The sequence below is a fragment of the Geotrypetes seraphini genome, chromosome 9 (genome assembly GCF_902459505.1).
Source record: "Geotrypetes seraphini chromosome 9, aGeoSer1.1, whole genome shotgun sequence".
Lineage (NCBI taxonomy): Eukaryota > Metazoa > Chordata > Amphibia > Gymnophiona > Dermophiidae > Geotrypetes > Geotrypetes seraphini.
This window is the reverse complement of record NC_047092.1, coordinates 102,319,219-102,338,854: the sequence shown is the minus strand read 5'-3', so window position 1 is coordinate 102,338,854 and position 19,636 is coordinate 102,319,219. Positions and strand designations below refer to the sequence as shown.

Below are 19,636 nucleotides of genomic sequence, written 5' to 3'. Positions count from 1 at the left end.
AAAAATCTTTACACTGCATGTTCTGCCATGCTTAATGCTGTTATATGTTTGCTTATTATCAACCTTGGTTGATATTTCACTGTGTTTCTTGCTAATTCATATAGTTAGGCCAGATATTGTTTTGGATAACTGTATACGATCTTGATGATTTGTACCTTTCACTGTTTTTTCTTCTCTCCTCTGGAGACTGGTTCGACTGGGCTATTAGTGCTGATTACTGCTCCCATAGGTTTTATGTTAGCTCGTTTGCTAACTAGTTTTCTAGCTACAGATTGTGCCATGTTTGTTCCCTTACGGTCACAAGATATTATTGTTGATTTGATGTCCTTTTGCTATTTTCCTTACTGCTGCTATCATTATGTACTATGTACCCTCCTATAATATCAGTAACATGCTTTTCCCTTAATGTTAAGGGGCTAAACAACCAGGTGAAGAAGACCAAAATACTGCGTTACATAGAAAAGTTTACTCCAGATATCATCCTGTTACAAGGGACGTATCTCACGTTGTTAGAATCTGCTAAACTATCTCTAAAATGGTGCTACCCTGTTCTGTATTCTGCGGCGGTACACAAGAAGGGTGGTGTAGCTACACTTATTTGGAGACGATAGGAATTTACCATATTGTCCCACACTGCAGATGTGGAAGGAAGGTGGCTGTCTGTCACCTTAAAAGTTAATGATACATCTATCACTGTTATCAACATTTACGCTCCAAATGCTGATTGCCTTGCATTTTTTGATACTTTAGCTGACATGATAGCGTCTGCCGGTGATCAATACCTTATCTTAGGAGGTGTCTTTAATTTAATCTTAAATCCACTGGTGGATCGGAAATCGACTGTACCATATAGAAAATCAAGATCCTGGTTTAAGTTACAAGACATGCTAGCACAATTGGGAAAAAATTATAAGACTTGTAAAGCTAGGAAAGTTAGAAAAAAATTGAAACAGTGTTTGAAGAATGTATGAAAGTAAGATAAGACTAAGAAGTTTAAATGTGGGGGGTCACGTGATGCAGCCTGACTGAGCAGATGCACGACAGGAGAGCTCCTGCCTCACACACGCAAAATCGGCGATAAAATCGGCCCTTCTGCGTCCCTACCATAGAAACGAGCAAGCGGGACGAGAACTGAACACCCGCTTTCTTAATTGCTCTCCAGGGCGACTGCAGCGGCACGGGGCATGCCCGTTAAACCGGCAAAAGGCACCCGGGATAAGCCCTCTCTTACCCCCTCCAAAATGGCGGCGGAGCAGGCCACATTCACTATTCCCGCCGGTGACTGGATTACCGACATTACCCGATCGGTCATGGCGGCGCTGGCGGACAGACTCAACAAGATCCAGTCGACTGTGGATGAGATGCATGAGAAGTTTGATTCCCACAGCCGACGTTTGACGGAGGTCGAACAGCGGGTGTCCGATCAGGAGGACACGTGCGTGACGCTGTCTGCCCAGGTGGAAGCCCTGAAGAAGGAGTCCCGGGAGTTACTGGCGGCCATGGAGGAGCAGGAGAACAGAAGCCGCCGAAATAACCTACGGCTGGTCGGGCTGGGAGGCAGTGGGTGAGCAAGAACTTTATACTATCTTTGGCAAGTGGCTTCCTGAAACCCTGAATCTGAGCGGAGGCGCGGAGGTCTTCGCCTGTGAACGGGCGCACCGCATTGGAAGCAGGCCCCTGGAGGGGGGGAGGGCGAGGACCGCTATAGCCCGCTACACTAACTGGCGGGAAAAGGAACTCATTCTCCGGGCTTACCGAAAGGCGGGGGCCCTGGATTACAAAGGCTCGCGAGTGCTCATGTTTAACGACTACTCGGTGCGGGTGGCAGCCCAACGCAAGCTCATGGCACCCTCCTGCACTGACCTTCACAACAGAGGCGTCAAATTCGCACTGGTCTACCCAGCGAAACTCAGGATCTGGCACGAGGGCAGGACTCTCACCCTTAACAGCGGAGAAGAGGCCAGGGCGTTCCTGGCGACTCTGCCCGCCTAATGCCTTCCCGGGCTTGTTGCAGTTGACCCGAGCTTCTTCAGACTCTGCATCCTGCTTTCGCGGGGAGTTGTGCTGGAGCCCCTGTGAGCTCGGATTGTGGAGAGGATACCTGCCTGCCTACTTCAAGTGTACACCGTGGGGTTGCGAGACTCCAATTGTCGCTGTGGAGGGGGGGCCCTTTCTTCCTGTTTGGATCTGGCTTTCGAGATCGGGTTGATGGAGTTGCCTGAGTGACCGGCGCATGGCGGCGAGGGGCCACGGTGTATGTGTCTTCCTACGGGCTCCTGCATACATGTCAGCCGCAACCCATCTTTGGGGGACTCTACCCGATTTACCCAGCGCTGGATATCCCGGCCAGTTCGGAGCTCCTTTTGGGGCGGCCCGCGGATGCTCTGGAGAGTTTAATTTAATTTAAATTTGGACTTGTTGGCATTACCTTCTCTTTGCCTTATGTTTTTGTTTCCATGTTATATGCCTATTAGAGTAAGCAGAAGGGGATTTTTCGGTGGGTGGGGGGGAGGGATCCGGGCAGGCTGGGGGATAAATATATGGGTATGTATGCTGGTGGGGAGGGATCAGCATGGGGGGTTAGGGTGAGGGGGGGGGCTGAAGGAGGGATGTGAGGGGGGGCGTGTATGGGAGTGTGTGGTTGAGTTAGGGACGTGTGTGTGGGGGGGATGTTTGGGGGTTTGGGGGGGCGGGGACTAGGGGGCACCTGGACAACGAGGGCGGCGAGGCTTGGCTGGGAGGCTTCGTTTGCGCCTATCTGCTCCTTCTGCACAGGTCCAGATCGTGTCTGGCTGGTGGAGAATGGATGAGCACTCACACTCCTGGGGGGACGTTTCCCTCCGGGTTGCTATGCAGCATAAAGCTATCTTCTCGCTATTATGGATGATTTAAGGGTTGTCACCTTTAACGTTGACGGCATCCGGTCCCCAGTAAAGAGATCTCGTATTCTTACCAGCTTGCGTAATTTGAAAACTGATGTGGCTTTTCTGCAAGAGACCCATCTTACTCAGATTGAACACTCTAAATTGCGGAGAAATTGGGTCGGGGATGTTTACTCCTCCACCTCTGGGGGCAGACGGCGAGGGGTGGCAATTTTATTCCACAAACGGTTGCCCTTTGTCCTGCATAAACAAATGAATGACAGGGAGGGGAGATATGTAATTGTGCTGGGGGAAATCTGGGGTCTTAAGCTGTTACTCTGTAATTTATATGCCCCAAACTCTTACTGTCACAAATTCTTCTCCACAGTTCTCTCTCTCATAACGGCTCATCCGGATTATCAGGTGGTCCTGGGGGGGGGATATGAATATCACTGCAGACCCGGGGGTGGATTGCAAACCTCCCAGGGGTAGTTTGAGGGATCATGACAACAAAGGGGTGGGCTTCCTGACACAGCACCTCGGTCTGGTGGACGTCTGGCGGGCATTGCACCCATATGATTCGGATTTTACTTTCTATTCCCATGTACATAAAGCGTACGCCCGCCTGGATTACATATTACTTGACCACAGGTTGTTCTCCAGGGCTGCTAGGTCGGAGATAGTGGACTCCACGGTTTCGGATCATGCTACTGTGGACCTCACCTTGACCCTCGCGGCAGGTAGCAAGGCCTCCTCCTGGAAAATGGCGTTGCACCTGTATCAAGACCAGGAATTCCGGACATTTCTCAGGGCGCGCTGGGCAGACTACCAGGCCACCAATGACACCCCTGACATTGGGCCGATATCTTACTGGTATGCCTCCAAGGCAGTTCTGAGGGGGCACGTGATCGCATATACTGCGGCTAAACGCAAGGCCCGGGGAGCAGAGCTCTTGTCACTCACGAGACAATTGCACGGTTTTCGCAGGGCCCATATCTCTTCTCTCTCGGACAAGGAGCGACAGGAATACAAGACGTTACGAGACCGCATTGAGACCTTACTTCACCAACGAGCGGAGCAGTCCCTTGCGTTTCAACGGTATAACATGCACAGATGGGGGGGCAAGACAGGGAAACTTCTGGCAAATCTAGTGAGACCATATAAGAAACGTCAACTTATTACGGCAATCTGCGATGCTGGGGGCATTCGGCACGAAGGGGAGAGCCAAATTGCGGAACAATTTGTCAGGTATTATGAGACCTTATATGGTAAGCGACCACTGGATGAGACTGCTCTTAGGGATTTTTTTGGGGGCTTATCACTACCACGCCTGGAGGAGGATCAGGCCGCATCCTTGAGCCTACCTATAACCGAGGCTGAACTCCGTGTCACCATTCGGTCTCTTAAACTGGCAAAGGCGCCTGGCCCGGATGGGTTTGGTCCCGAATACTACCGCATCCTCGAGGATTTGGTGGCACAGCCCTGAGTGCAATGTATAATGAGGTGGCGAGGACGGGGGGTTCCTTCCCGGATAACATGGCGCACATAGTCCTGCTCCCTAAACCGGGTAAGGACCCGGATCTGGTGGGGTCGTTCCGCCCGATTTCCCTTCTGGACCAGGATATTAAGCTCCTGGCCGCGACTTTGGCGAGGCGCTTGAATGGTATTCTCCCCGATCTCATTCATCCAGACCAGGTTGGGTTTGTGCCGGGCCGCTACGCCTCTATGAACTTACTGAAGGTCTTGGGGGCGATCCATGATAGGGTAGGAAGAGGCGGCCAAGAGGCGGTGGCGGGCCTGGACATGGAGAAAGCATTCAATAGCATTTCTTGGGATTATCTCTTCTGGGTCCTGCGCCGGGGTGGATTTCAGGGCGAATTTCTGGCCTGGGCATCAGCTCTATACCAGAACCCCAGGGCGTGTTTACTGATAAATGGGGGCTTAACTGAGGACTTCGGACTACAGAGAGGTACGAGACAGGGGTGCCCTCTTTCACCGCTCCTCTTTCTTTTGACTATCGAACCCCTTGCGGCGAAAATTCGGCAGGATGAGACCATTCAGGGAATCATGGTACGGGGACAGGAATGTAAAATCAGCTTGTTTGCTGATGACATCTTACTTTATGTGGAACAGGTCTCCTTGCATTTGCCCAGAGCTCTGGAGGTGATCCGAGCTTTTGGTGCATTGTCGGGATTACAAGTTAATTGTAGTAAATCGGAATTACTGTTATTGGCCGGGGGTCGGGCGGAGCCCTGGCATGCGGTGTTACCCATTGCACCCACGACTAAACCGATGAGATATCTTGGAATTTACCTCAGCACTGATCTACCTACACTTTACAACGCAAATATCCGCCGACCACTTGAGGCTATTGCAAAACTCTGCCAGGCTTGGCAGGAACTACCGCTGGGGGTTCTGGGCCGGGTGGCATTGGTAAAAATGGTTCTGGTTCCGAAACTCTTGTATCCTTTACAGACCATGCCGCTCTGGCTTACCAGAAGGGACAAACTTGTTTTCAAATCCACTATCTCCCGTTTCATTTGGAGGTCCCGCACTCCTCGGATAGCGATGTCCAAACTCATCTTGGATAAATCTTTGGGGGGACTCAATGTCCCGGATATTCGGCTTTATAACGTTGCTTCTCTTCTTCGCTGGATCCACGAGGGCTACACAGAGTGCCCCCGTTACTCCCCTCGGGGATGGATGGCGGGCTGGAGTGCCCCTTTTCAATTTCTGAATCTAATACACCGACAAGAAGATCCTGGGAGGCGATACACTGTTTGTTTCCGTTTTCTGCGTCCGCTAAGGCTGGCGTGGCATTGGTGGAGGCGAAGACAGCAACTGCCACCGGACATATCTCCTTTCATACGTCTAGAGGGTAACCCCAGTTTTTCCCCGGGCAGGGGTAGATCTGTCTTTCAGCACTGGGCGGCCCAGGGATGTATGTTGATGGAAAACCTACTTGATTTGACTCCTACTGGATTCCCCTCCTTTCAGCAGATACGGGACGTGTGGGGCCTCCCTTCATGCTATTTGTTTTCTTACTTTCAGGTACGTCACTACTGGGAGACGGAACGTAGAGGAGTTGCTGGGGCCTGGGACAAGGGCCCTCTGGATATCCTTTTTTCAGTCACCCAGCCCGCAACAAACTCCCTTGCGCACTGGTACCGCATCCTTAAGTCCTCTCTCGCTATATCGGTACTTACCCCAGTGCGTACCTCTTGGGCGCGGGATTTGGGGCAGGATATTTCTGAATCGCAATTCGCGGCCTGCTTTGCTACATTATACTCCTACACTAAATCTGCAGACTTCCAAGAACTCCAGTATAAGATCCTTCACCGGGCCTATTTCACGGAGCAGAGGGGGGCACGCATGGGACTCTGGGATAGCGGTTCCTGTCTTAAGTGCAAGAGCCGCGTCGGTACTTATATCCACTCCTTCTTGGAGTGCCCTCGGCTGAGTGTGTGGCGGGAAGCCCTCCCCTTATTGGAACAAGCGGTGCAACGTACTGTAGAATGGGACTATGGGTTCCTGCTCCTGGGTCTGCAGACCTCCCTCCAGGATCAGGGTTTCACCACACCTCAATGCAGATTTTTTTATAACGCTCTTCTAGTGGTGAAGAAATTGATATTGACTTACTGGATGTCCGAGGAACCCCCTCCGATACCGCATTGGAGGAGTTACCTTCGGGAGGTGGCTCAGTTTGAAATTCGAACCTATGCTAGAACACCGAGCATGCTTAAGCAGCACTACGTTGGCTTATGGGAGAGATTACGGGACCTGATGCCGTCACATGACCGGGAGGGGGAGCAGGGAACACCTTAGATCTGTTTTTATCTTATGATTCCTCGGATAGTCTCCTGATGCGCATCCTAAATGATCTTTTCTGATCTTTTCTTTTCTTTATCATACTCTGGTGCCTTAGGGCTGGGGGGGGGGGGGAGGGAGGGAGATGCTCGGGGATTTGAGTGACAGGTCTGTATGGGTGGATGTTGCAGTGTGCGAATGGTATTATGAGTTCTGTGTGGGTTTTGGGGGGTTCTTTCTATGGTACAAAAAGGTGGGAGATCACTGTTCCTGACGGGCGGCCTACCTTTACAGATGTACTTAACTGCTTCTGCCCCCGTTACTCTCCTTGTTTTTACTCCATTTCTGTACATTATATCTGTGCGGGGGTAACCTTGGGGAGGTGTTGCTTCTGTTTCTGCTTTCCATTTGTACTGGACTGCCTTTGTCTTTCTGATGTTTACTGTTATGCCCTGTTGGGAGGTGTATTTTTCACTGTTAATAAAAACACGTTTAAAAAAAAAAAAAAAAAAAAAAGAAGTTTAAATGTGAATGGACTTAATATACCTCGAAAATGCCACTTGCTATTAAATGAGATGAAAAGATTGAAATATGATATATGTTATATACAAGAAACGCATTTACAAAAATCGGGAGAAAAGATGGTCCATTTTAAAGATTATCCAGTGAGAGTTTGGGCTTCTAATAAGAAAGAGAAAAAGAAAACAGGGGTGGGGACAGGGCAGGATTAATTCATCGAGGGCCCCTAGGCACACAAGTATACTGGGCTCCCTAGCCCTGCCCCGCCCACACCCCACCCTGCTCTGCCCCGTCCACATTTATTTACCTGTTTTCTTATTTACTAATTTATTTCCACTTGTATTTCTTTTTTTCTTTTATTATAAAATTCAAAACAAACAACAAAGATTACCATACCAGTGCCAGTGTACAGTTTTAGTTCTATGCAAGCCCCAAACATCTCTGAACAAAACCCCCCTTCCTTCCCTTCCCACCTACTTGCCCAGGACTTTAACTCTGAACCCTTTCCATACGTATATAAAAGTGTTCAAATGCATAAGTCTATATTAATAACCAAGTTTGCAACTCCTCTCAACTGCCTCACTCTATGTCGTCCAACTTTAACCCATATGTATGTATAAACAACCAAATCTGTATCTCTTCTGGTATGTTCTACATGTATGTTAATTTGTAACAAAACAACAAGGCAAGCAGTCCACCAAAGAATCCAACGTGCAACAAAAGAAGATCGGCAGACAATAAGGAGATTCAAATCAGGTTTATTCAAGGTGCTCCCAGGAACCATGCCTGATGCATTTCACCAAACAAGGCTGGTCAATGCTAACAGAAAAGCACAGTTACTTACCGTAACAGGTGTTATCCAGGGACAGCAGGCATATATTCTCACATGTGGGTGACGTCATCTACGGAGCCCCAGCGCGGACAGCTTTTCAAGCAAACTTGCTAGAAGTTTCAAGTTTGCACACTGCACCACGCATGTGCATGCCTTCTGCCCACTAGAGGGCGCATCCCACCTCGTGGTCCTCAGTTCCATAACTAGCATAGAAACCATCCCCGGGGAGGCGGGCGGGTTGTGAGAATATATGCCTGCTGTCCCTGGATAACACCTGTTACGGTAAGTAACTGTGCTTTATCCCAGGACAAGCAGGCATGATATTCTCACATGTGGGTGACCTCCAAGCCAACCAAAAAAGGGCAGGTGGGAGGATGGCAATTTAGGAAAACAGATTTTGCAAAACTGACTGGCCAAACCGGCCGTCACTCCTGGATAAAGTGTCCAGACAGTAATGAGAGGTGAATGTATGAACCGAAGACCAAGTGGCAGCCTTACATATGTCCTCCATCGGAGTGGATCGGAGGAAAGCTATCGAAGCTGCCATCGCTCGGACCTTGTGCCCCGTGACTCGACCCGGGGGAGGAAGGCCAGCCTGAGCATAGCAAAAGGAAATGCAAGCAGCCAACCAGTTAGACAGAGTGCGCTTGGAAACTGGATGCCCTAATCGATTGGGATCGAAGGACAAAAACAATTGAGGGACCTTCCGATGAGACATGGTGCGTTGAAGGTAATACGCCAACGCCCTCTTACAGTCAAGCGTGTGAAGCGCCGCCTCGCCAGGATGGGAGTGGGGCTTAGGAAAGAACACAGGAAGGACAATGGACTGATTGAGGTGGAAATCAGAAACAACCTTAGGGACAAACTTAGGATGGGTGCGGAGAACCACCTTGTCATGATGGAAGACGGTGAAAGGGGGATCCGCAACCAAGGCTTGCAACTCCCCAATCCGCCTAGCGGAGGTGAGGGCAATCAGAAACACCACCTTCCAAGTCAGAAATTTCAAGAGGGACTTGTTGAGTGGCTCAAAAGGGGGTTTCATCAGTTGAGCTAAAACCACATTCAAATTCCACACGACAGAAGGAGGCTTAAGAGGGGGACAAACCCTGAGTAACCCTTTCATGAAGCGTGTCACCAAGGGATGGAGTGACAGAGGGCGTCCATCCAGATGTTGGTGGAAAGCAGAAATCGCACTAAGATGAACACGCACCGAAGTGGTTTTCAAGCCAGAGCGCGACAAATGGAATAAATAGTCCAAAACCGAGGATACCGGAACCGATACCGGATCCAGGTGAAAAGACGAGCACCAGGTGGAAAACCTGGTCCATTTCTGCGAATAGCAAAGCCTCGTCGAGATCTTGCGGGAGGCTTCCAACACCTCCCTCACCGATTGAGACAGATCCGGAGGAGTCAGGGAACAAGAAACCAAGCTGTCAGGTGCAATGACTGCAGATTGGGATGTAACATGGATCCTTGACTCTGAGACAGCAGAGAAGGAAAGACAGGCAGAAGAAGAGGCTCCCTGGCACTGAGCTGAAGCAGCAGGGAGAACCAGTGCTGACGCGGCCACCGAGGTGCTATGAGAATCATCGTGGCCGTGGACGATTTTAGATGTACTAACGTTCGCATGATCAGAGGGAAAGGAGGGAATGCATACAGGAACCTCCCTTCCCAATCGAGAAGGAAGGCATCCGCCTCCAGACGATCCCGCGAGTACATCCGAGAACAATACAGTGGTAGTTTGTGTGTCTCCGGAGAGGCAAACAGATCCACCTGTGGCGTTCCCCAGCGAGCGAAAACCTCGTGCAGAACTGCTGAGTGTAGAGTCCACTCGTGCGGTTGCAGAAGTCGACTGAGTTTGTCCGCCAGACAATTCAGTTCTCCTTGGATGTAGACCGCCCGGAGGAAGATGTTCCGGGAGACCGCCCACTCCCAAAGGCGAAGAGCCTCGGAACAGAGGGGCCAAGACCCCGTTCCCCCCTGCTTGTTCACATAGTACATTGCCACCTGATTGTCCGTGCGGACGAGGACCACCTGGTCCTGCAATATGTGAACGAAGGCTCGAAGTGCTAGGAAGATGGCCCGAAGCTCTAGCACGTTGATATGACACCGACGGTCTTCTGCCGACCACAGGCCCTGCGTGCGAAGACCGTCGAGGTGGGCTCCCCACGCGTACTCCGAGGAGTCCGTGGTCAGGACCTTGCGGAAAGGAGGAGTGCGAAACAGTAGCCCCATGGACAGATTTGAAGAGTCTGTCCACCAACGCAGCGATTTCCGCAAAAGCGGAGTCACCGAAATGAGGCGAGACACCGGATCGCACTCCTGACGCCACTGGGACGCGAGGGTCCACTGAGGGATCCTCAGATGCAGCCTCGCAAACGGCGTGACGTGTACCGTCGAGGCCATATGACCGAGCAGCATCATCATGCGCTTGGCCGACACCATCGATAGTTGAGAGACCTGGCGGCCCATCCGTACCAAGGCTTCCAACCGCTGGGTCGGAAGGTAGGAGCGCAGGTGCACCGTGTCCAGCACCGCACCTATGAATTGAAGAGACTGAGCCGGCCTCAACTGAGACTTTGGAAAGTTTATCTCGAACCCGAGAGTTTGCAGGAAGGCAATAGACTGTCGGGTCGCTGAGATAACCCCCTCCCTGGTCGGGGCTTTGATGAGCCAATCGTCCAGGTAAGGGAACACATGGAGCCCACGAGACCTCAGGGCTGCCGCAACCACCACCATGCACTTCGTGAATACTCGTGGGGACGCGGCCAGGCCGAAGGGCAGTACCCTGTACTGGAGGTGGAGGTCCCCCACCTGGAATCGTAAAAATCTTCGGCAGGCGGGGTGCACTGGAACATGGGTATATGCTTCCTTCAAGTCGAGGGAGCACATCCAGTCCCCTTCCTCCAAGAGAGGATACAAAACCGGGAGAGATAGCATTCGAAACTTCTCCCGGACCAGGAATTTGTTGAGCTTCCTGAGGTCCAGTATGGGGCGCAGGTCCCCGGTCTTTTTTGGGACCAAAAAGTAACGGGAGTAAAACCCCGTACCCCACTGGTCCTTGGGGACCGGCTCGACCGCCCGAAGCTTCAAGAGGGCTTTGGCTTCGGTCAGAAGGGTCGGTAGCTGCGAACGGTTGCAAGAGACTAAACTTGGGGGACTGTCCGGCGGCGAGGACACAAAGTTGAGCGAGTAGCCCTCGGAGACGATCCGGAGCACCCAAGCGTCTGAGGTAATCCCGGTCCATGCCTCCCGGAAGGACCGAAGACGCCCCCCGATAGGAAGGGGATCCTGTGAAAGTGCGGAGGGGAACCCGCCCCGTCCGCTCAGCCCGTCAAAAGGAAGGCGCGGGCTTAGAAGGGCCCTGCGCCGGGGCTTGGGTTTGTCCCCCTCTGCCTCGCTGAGACGGACGTCTCGGAGGCGGTCTCGAGAAAGCCGGGGTCGACTTCTGAGGGTATCGGCGCGGCGGAGGCCGGAAAGGTTTCTGCGGCGGGGGCCTAGGTTTGGGGCGGACCAGGGATGCTAAAGAGCGCTCCTGCTCCGACAACCGCTTGGTCGCCGCATCCAATGACTCGTCAAATAACTCGGACCCCACACAAGGCAAGTCTGCAAGACGTTCCTGCAGGTTTGGGTCCATGTCGAGGGTGCGAAGCCAGGCGAAGCGGCGCATGGCCACCGCGAAGGCCGACACCCTCGAAACCAGCTCAAAGGCGTCGTACACTGCATGGAATAGGTACAACCGCAATTGAGACAGGTTGGACATAAACTTATCGAATCCTGCTCTTTGGGAGTCCGGTAACGAGTTTCGATATTGAGGAAGGTCCTTCACCATACCATGCAAATAGGAGGAAAAGGTGAAGGCGTAATTTAGAACCCTGGTGGCCATCAGGGAATTTGAATAGAGGCGACGGCCAAACTTGTCCAGGGTCCGCCCCTCCCTGCCGGGTGGAACCGCCGCAGAAACCCGTGAGGGCTGTGATTTTTTAAGAGCAGACTCCACCAGAAGAGACTGGTGGGAGAGCTGCGCCTTATCGAACCCTTTAGGGGGAATCGTCCTATACTTCGATTCCATTTTTGAAGGCACAGACGTGACTGTAAGAGGGTTTGACAAGTTCTTCAGCCAGGTCTGCAGAAGGACACTGTTGAGAGGGAGTCTAGGCATCTCTCTAGGAGGAGTGGGAAGGTCCTGTTCCTCCAAAAATTCTTTGGAATACTGAGAACCTACCATCAGGTCAATCCCCAGGGCTCGGGCCATGTCCTGAACAAAGGATGAAAATGAGGACGGCCTAGCCTGGGGAGACGGGGTTCTCGACCGCCCCACCGAGGAGAGGGGGGAGGCCTCATGAGAATAATGAGGATCCCTAACAGATCCCGAATCCCAGGATCCCCTCTCCAAGGCCCTCGAGGGGGAAGGGGAAATTATCCTCCTCGCAGAACCCTTGGGCGAGGACCCCGGGGTCCGTGGAACACCCTCCCATTTCCTCGGCGAGGCGGCACGGGAAGACTTCCCACGAGGTGAGCGGAGGAGCCTCGGGTTGTCGAGGCGCAACTCCGACACCTGCAGCGCCTCGCCCCCGAACGACAAGGAACGATCGCGCCGAGGCGAGCCTCGGGGCCGCTTAGACTTCCTCGATCGGCGCCTCGTCCGAGGTCGCGTCGAGGGCGAGGCGTCCCGGGAAGACCCGGAGGAAGAGGAGGAAAGACGGCGCACTCTGCGCAACTTTTCTTTGGGCCTCACACTCCGCTCAGGAGGCTCCCCCGAGGTCGAGGTCAGGGGCGGGGCCGAGACCGAGGTGAACGGGGCCACAGTACCCGAGACCGAGGTCGCCGAGGCCGGGGCTCCCGAGGTCGAGGGGGCCGAGGCCGGGGCCTCCGAGACCGAAGGCGCCCCGGCCGAGGTCGAGGCCGCCGGAACCGCAGCACGCTGCAACACTTCCAGGGCTCCCGACAGCTCCGATGAGATCAGGGCTCGAAGGAGATCCTGGAAGGCCGGAATCCCCACGAAGGTGGGGAGTTCCGAGTCCGGGGCACACTCCCTGGAGGGCGACCTCGGTCTCGAGTATTCCCTCGGGGTGTGCGAAGTCGAGGTCCGATGCGGGGCCGGGGTCGACCCACCCGCCTTAGCCTGAGTCGAGGATGGCTTCTTTGCTGAAGGGGATGGAACAGAGGACTTACCCGAAGCTGGCTTCGCTGACGACGCCTTCGAAGACGAGGGCCGAGGCGAAGCCGAGGCCCCCGAGGACGCCGAGGCCGAGGTCAAGGCCGGGGCCGAAGCCGAGGCCGACGTCGAGGCCTTAGGCGGCGCGTCGACGGCGAACAATTCAGCCATTCTGGCCTTACGGCGACGGAGGGCCCTGTTTTGGAAAGTTGCACAGCGATCACACGACGCTGTCGGATGTTCGGGCCCAAGACAGACAATGCACCACCAGTGAGGGTCAGTGATGGAAAGTAACCTCTCACACCGGCTGCACTTTTTGAATCCCGTAACAGGACGGGACATCAACGAAGAAAAAGAAGAAGGCCGGGAACGACCGACGTCCCGCGGCCACGGCTTCCGGGAGCCCCCGGAGCCCAACGAAAAACAAAATATTTTTTTTTTTTTTTTTTAAAGAAAAGAACAGAAAAGAAAGCAGCACCGCGAACTAATTCGATGGAAAAACAAACTAAACGCAGCAGCTAGAAGGCAAAACACTGGAGCTCAGATCCACAGGGCTTTCTTGCTCCGCGGAAAAAATTGAACTGAGGACCACGAGGTGGGATGCGCCCTCTAGTGGGCAGAAGGCATGCACATGCGTGGTGCAGTGTGCAAACTTGAAACTTCTAGCAAGTTTGCTTGAAAAGCTGTCCGCGCTGGGGCTCCGTAGATGACGTCACCCACATGTGAGAATATCATGCCTGCTTGTCCTGGGATAAACCATGTCTTTCATACACACAGTCACAAAAAAGTAGTAGGGAGGTATGTTATATCAAAATGTTAAAGACTTAAGAAATCAAAAAGATAAACTGTAATACTTCTAGATAAAGACTCTTTAATACAAGGTCAATAATTTGAATTTGGAACTTGAAAAACAAATAAATAGAATTATTGACCTTGTATTAGCAGTCTTTATAATAATAATAATAATAACAGCTTATATACCGCAATACTATGAAGTTCTATGCGGTTTACAAAGATTAAGCAAAGGTACAAATTGATTGACTTTAAGAGAGGAGCAAGAAAGAGGGTTAATAGGACAGGAAATCCATTTTTGAGGAGAGAGTGATCAATAGAACAAGTTAATCGCTATAGAGGGGAGAGAGAAGAGAGGATCAGTTGTCCAGATACTTTAGGAACAGGTGTGTTTTCAGACGTTTCCTAAATTCCTCATAAGTAGTGGGTGAAAGCAATTGTTCTAGGTCTTTACCCCATGATGCTGCTTGGTGCGAGAGAAGATGTTCATGGTGTTTTTTCAGTTTACAACCTCTCACAGGGAGGGAAATGAAGTTGAAATGTGAGCTTCTCTTGTGTCTGTTGGCTGAGAAGACGAAAAGGTCAGTTATATATTTAGGGGCAAGTCCGTGTAGTGCTTTGAAGCAGAAGCAGGCAAATTTAAACTTTACGCGCACCTCCATTGGCAGCCAATGCAGCTGTAGTAGGGTGTCACGTGGTCAAACTTCCTCAGCCCAAAGATCAGTTTGACTGCTGCATTTTGCATCAATTGTAAACGCTGCATGTTCTTTTGGAAAACTGCTAAATAGGCAATGTTACAGTAGTCAAGTAGACTCAGTACGAGGGATTGGACCAGGGTTCTGAATGCCACTGTATTGAAATAAGCTTTAATGGATCTGAGTTTCCAGAGAGTGAAAAATCCCTTTCTGATCAAGGAGTCCACCTGGTCTCTCATGGTTAGGCACTGATCCAAAGTTACACCTAGTATCTTTATGGTAGGTTGGATAGGGTAATTAAGATTATTGATACATAGTGGTGATTTGGTGTCAAGCGGATTTGGCGAAGCAACGAAGAAAGTTGTCTTTTCTGAATTAAGTTTGAGCCTAAAGGTTGTCATCCAGTGCTCCATCACGTTTATGGCTTCTGAAGCTTTAGGAATAGAATTAACGAATGGGATGATGATTGTAAAATCATCTGCATAACTAAATAGTTTTATCCCTAACTGGGTTAGCTGCGTGCCTAGTGAGGACATGTAGACGTATCTAGCAGTATTTCATAAACACAGGACACAGAACCACCCTCACCCATTATCATTCAGATTACTAGTGCAATCACTAGTGCTCTCTACACTGGACTATTGCAATATCGTTTATATGGGTATACCCAAAAAAACAGTGAGGAAACTTAGAATTGTTCAGAACACAGTGGTCCGCTTGATATTTGGATTGAAAAAAAGCGACCATGTTAGCCCCTACTACAGACTGCTGCACTGGCTGCCAGTCGAGGCACAAATAATATTCAAGTTCTCTTGCATATGCTTCAAGCTAGTTTGGGGACTAGCTCCTACATACTTGCTATCTCACTTCGTATTATACAGCCCTATAAGACAAACCAGAAACTGCAATCTATTTGCATACCCAAGCATTACCGGCTGTAAATACAAAACCTTTCTGATAGAACTTCTATGTACCAAGCAAACAAACAACAACACTGGCTAGACAATTACATTAATGGAGCTAGACTGACCTACGATGCTTTTAGAAAAGTCATAAAAACTGTCTTATTCGACCGTATTTACACCAAACACTTTTTCCATTTCTATTTTCCTAATATGTCCCCTCTGAAATTCTTAATAAACTGTATTTTGTAATTCGCTACTTTTTTCTAACATGTCCACTCTGAAATTCTTAACAAACTGTATATTGTAATTCTCTGCATTTTTAAGATTCTGCATACTATAATTTCACTGACTATCTGCATATTGTAACTCGCTGATTGTCCAGCTCTCTTCAATGTGAACCGCCTAGAAGTCGCACGATTATGACGGTATAGAGGAATAAAGTTATTATTATTATTAAGTAATCAAACTAACCCCCCCCCCATTTTTACAAAAGCACAGAAGAGGTTTTTAGCACTGGCTAGGGGGCTGAATGTTCTGCGCTGTTCTGACAATCATCGGAGCAGTGCAGAGCATTCAGCATGCTGGTTTGTTACAAACCGAAGGAACAGTACAGTTTAGGGCAGGGGTCTCAAAGTCCCTCCTCGAGGGCTAGAAACCAGTCGGGTTTTCAGGATTTCCTCAATGAATATGCATGAGATCTATTTGCATGCACTGTTTTAATTGTATGGTAATAGATCTCATGCATATTCATTGGGGAAATCCTGAAAACCCGACTGGATTCCGGCCCTCGAGGAGGGACTTTGAGACCCCTGGGATGAAGAAATAGTGGTGCATATCCCCCAATACTGCACAACATATAAAGATAGCAGATGTAAATTTGAAAAAAGAGAAATAACAAATCACTTTACAAATTAGCAAATAAAAATAAAACAAAAAAATGGAAAATAAGATAATATCATTTTATTAGACTAATACATTTTTAAATTAGCTTTTAGAGATCAAACCCTCTTTCCTTAGGTTAGTAAAGTATACTGCTGTTACAGTATTCTGTCCTGACCTGAGGAAGAAGAATCTGGTCTCTGAAAGTTAGTCAAACATGTATTAAAATTAGTCCAATAAAAGGATCACCAATTCTATTTCTAAACACTTATCAACATAGCTCCAATACTACTTTATTCTTAACCAAAAAAAAAATTTTAAAATAAGAATTTTTTTCTACCTTTCTCTTGTGGTTTCTGCTTTCCTCATCTTCTTGTCATTCTCTTTCTTCTATCCAGTGTCTGCTCTTTCCAGAAAACATCTACCTCCCTCTGCCATCTCTCCTCCTGCTCCCCCCCATTAGTCTGGCATCCATCATCTTCCCTCTGTTCCCCTCATGGTCTGGCATCTCTCTCCTTCTCTCTCCCCCAGTGGTTTATAGCATCTTTTTCTTCTCATTTCCTCCACTCAGATCTGATATCTGTCTCCTTCTCCGTTTTCTGGCAACTCTCCTCTCTCTTCCCTTTTCTTCTCTGGTCTTCCTTCTCTATTTTCTGCCTCCGTCTAAATTAAATTCTTTATTACTATTCAGTCCTCAGTTTCCCTCTTTTCACTGTGTCTACTCACAGCTTGCCACCCCTTTCCTTCACCCCTCCACTATCTCACTAACTCTATCTTCTTTCCCCCATGCAGCATATGCCCCCCCATCCAGCATGTAGGAAAGCAGCACACCTCTTCACCACTGCTACTTCCTCATATGCGACTGAAGCTGATGGCACAAGACAAGTTCTCCCCACTTCCATCATCTGCCTCCTTCTCTCTCTCTCTCTTCTCCCTACTTCTATTATCTGCCCCTTCTGTCTCTCTCCATCCCAGGCAATTCCATCACGTTATCCTGCCCCCTCAGTGAATTGCCTGGGGTGGAGGGAGAGAGAGAAGGGGGGCAGATGATGGAAGTGAGGAGAACTTGTGCTGTCAGCATCAGGCACTTGTTGGAAAGCAGCAGTGGTGAGGAGGTGAGGGGCTAGAGCAGTAGTCTCAAACTCCAACCCTTTGCAGGGCCACATTTTGGATTTGTAGGTACTTGGAGGGCCTCAGAAAAAATAGTTAATGTCTTAAAGAAATGACAATTGTGCATGAGGTAAAACTCTATATAGTTTATAAATCTTTCCTTTTGGCTAAGTCTTAATAATAATATTGTAATTTATAGCTAAAGAGACATTTGATCAAGAAACTGTTTTATTATACTTTTGTGATTATGATAAACATACCGAGGGCCTCAAAATAGGACCTGGCGGGCCGCATGTGGCCCCCGGGCCGTGAGTTTGAGACCACTGGGCTAGAGGCTATCTTCCTCTCATTCATCTCCTTGCCACCCCTGTCCCTTGGTCTTTCCCACAATTTCCAAAATTTCCAGCATATCACTTCCCTTTATTCTTGTAGCCCAGAATCTCCTTTGATGGCCTGACATCTCCCTGTCCTTTTTCCTTCACTATCTTCCTATCCCATCTCTCTTCCCTCCCCCCATAATCAATTATTTCACCACCTCTCTCTTCCCTCCCCTTCAGGGTCCAAGATTGCTTGGTATCATTATTGATAACAATTTTTCATACCATGAACATTTAAATAACATTGTTAAATCATGCTTTTATAGACTTCGATTGATTCGATCAATCTCAAAATTTTTAGAACCTAAATCGCTAAACATTCTACTTCATTCTTTGATCATTTCTAAACTTGACTATTGTAACTCTCTTTTCTTAAACATTACCCAAAAAGAAAAAAAAACGCTTACAAATCATACAAAATACCGCCATTAAACTCATCTATAAAGGAAAAAAATATGACCATGTGACTCCTTTCTTAATTAAATCACACTGGCTCCCTATTAATCATCGGATTACCTATAAAATTCTATTGTTAACTTTCAAAACCTTAGACACCAATGAACCCCAATTCATAAACAAATTACTTATCCCCTATAATTCTTCACGTTCTTTGCGATCAAACAACCACAAACTTCTAACCATTCCTTCATTAAAAATCATTGGAACCCGTCGTCAGGATATGTTTTCTGTAGTAGCACCTCAACTCTGGAACTCTTTACCTTTACACTTAAGAGAAATAAATAACCTAAACGATTTTAAAAAGAATTTAAAATGCTTTTTATTTAAAGACGCTTTTAATATTTAAAATTATCCATGTGCTCTTTTTATATGTTAAGATCCCTTATATTACTGAATTCTTATTTTAGTATATAATTGTTAAGCTAAAATTTCTGTAATTTTTATGATCTTTGTACCGTATAACATTTAATTTGTAATTTTATATTTTACTAATATGCTTGTTTTGTTTTTTTTTTCTTAAAACTTAATGTATAAATTGTTAAATTTTTAATATTTTATGTTATTTACTGTTTCAATATTATGTTTACTTACAAACTGTAATTCGCTTAGAAATAATCTAATTAAGCGATTAATCAAATATAAATAAAACTTGAAACTTGAAACTTCCGCTCTCTTTCCTGCTGTTCTCTCCCCCTGTCACCCTATGATCCAGTCCCCCTCCCGCCCTTGTCCAACATTTCCCCTTCTCTCTCTCTCATTCTCTGCTCCAACATACCATATTTCTTGTTTTCCCCGACTGCTCTTCCATCTAGATCTTCCCATCCCCAGGCCTGCCGGCTTCGACTCATTTACTGCTCTCTCTCCTGCCGCTGCTGAAAGACTCATTTACTGCTCTCTCTCCCGCCGCTGCCGAAGCCTGTAAACAAATTTAACACACGCTCAAACAGTGCGCGTGCCGCTGACAGCTTCCCTCCTCCCCCTCATGACGTAACTTCCCATTTCGTTTATGGAGGAGAAGGAGGGAATCCGGCAGCGTCACGCACACTGTTAGAGCCCTGCGGCGTTTGTTAAATTTGTTTACAGGCTTCGGCAGCGGCGAGCGAGAGAGAGCAGTCACAGGGCCCAGTGTTGCTGATCGAGGGGGGGGGCCGGTGCTGCCAATCGAGGGGGGGGGGCTCGGTGTTGCCAATCAATGCTGAGTGGGGGCTCATCGCCGTTTAAAAATTTATTTCAGTGTTCTCC

At 49.0% G+C, this 19,636-nt stretch overlaps 1 protein-coding gene across 5 annotated transcripts in view; it reads right to left on the bottom strand.

Moving 5' to 3' along the window:
- RYK (receptor like tyrosine kinase) overlaps positions 1–19,636 on the bottom strand; it is a 1,376,634-nt gene that overhangs the window by 131,699 nt on the left and 1,225,299 nt on the right. The window contains exon 14 of one of the 5 annotated variants that reach the window (XM_033957871.1): positions 14,444–14,534. The exons of the other annotated variants lie outside the window; for them this stretch is intronic. Coding sequence (XP_033813762.1) covers positions 14,484–14,534 — 51 coding nt within the window. The 3' untranslated portion in view covers positions 14,444–14,483. Of the gene's footprint in view, positions 1–14,443; positions 14,535–19,636 lie in introns of those variants that run through there. 5 annotated transcript variants of the gene reach the window in all.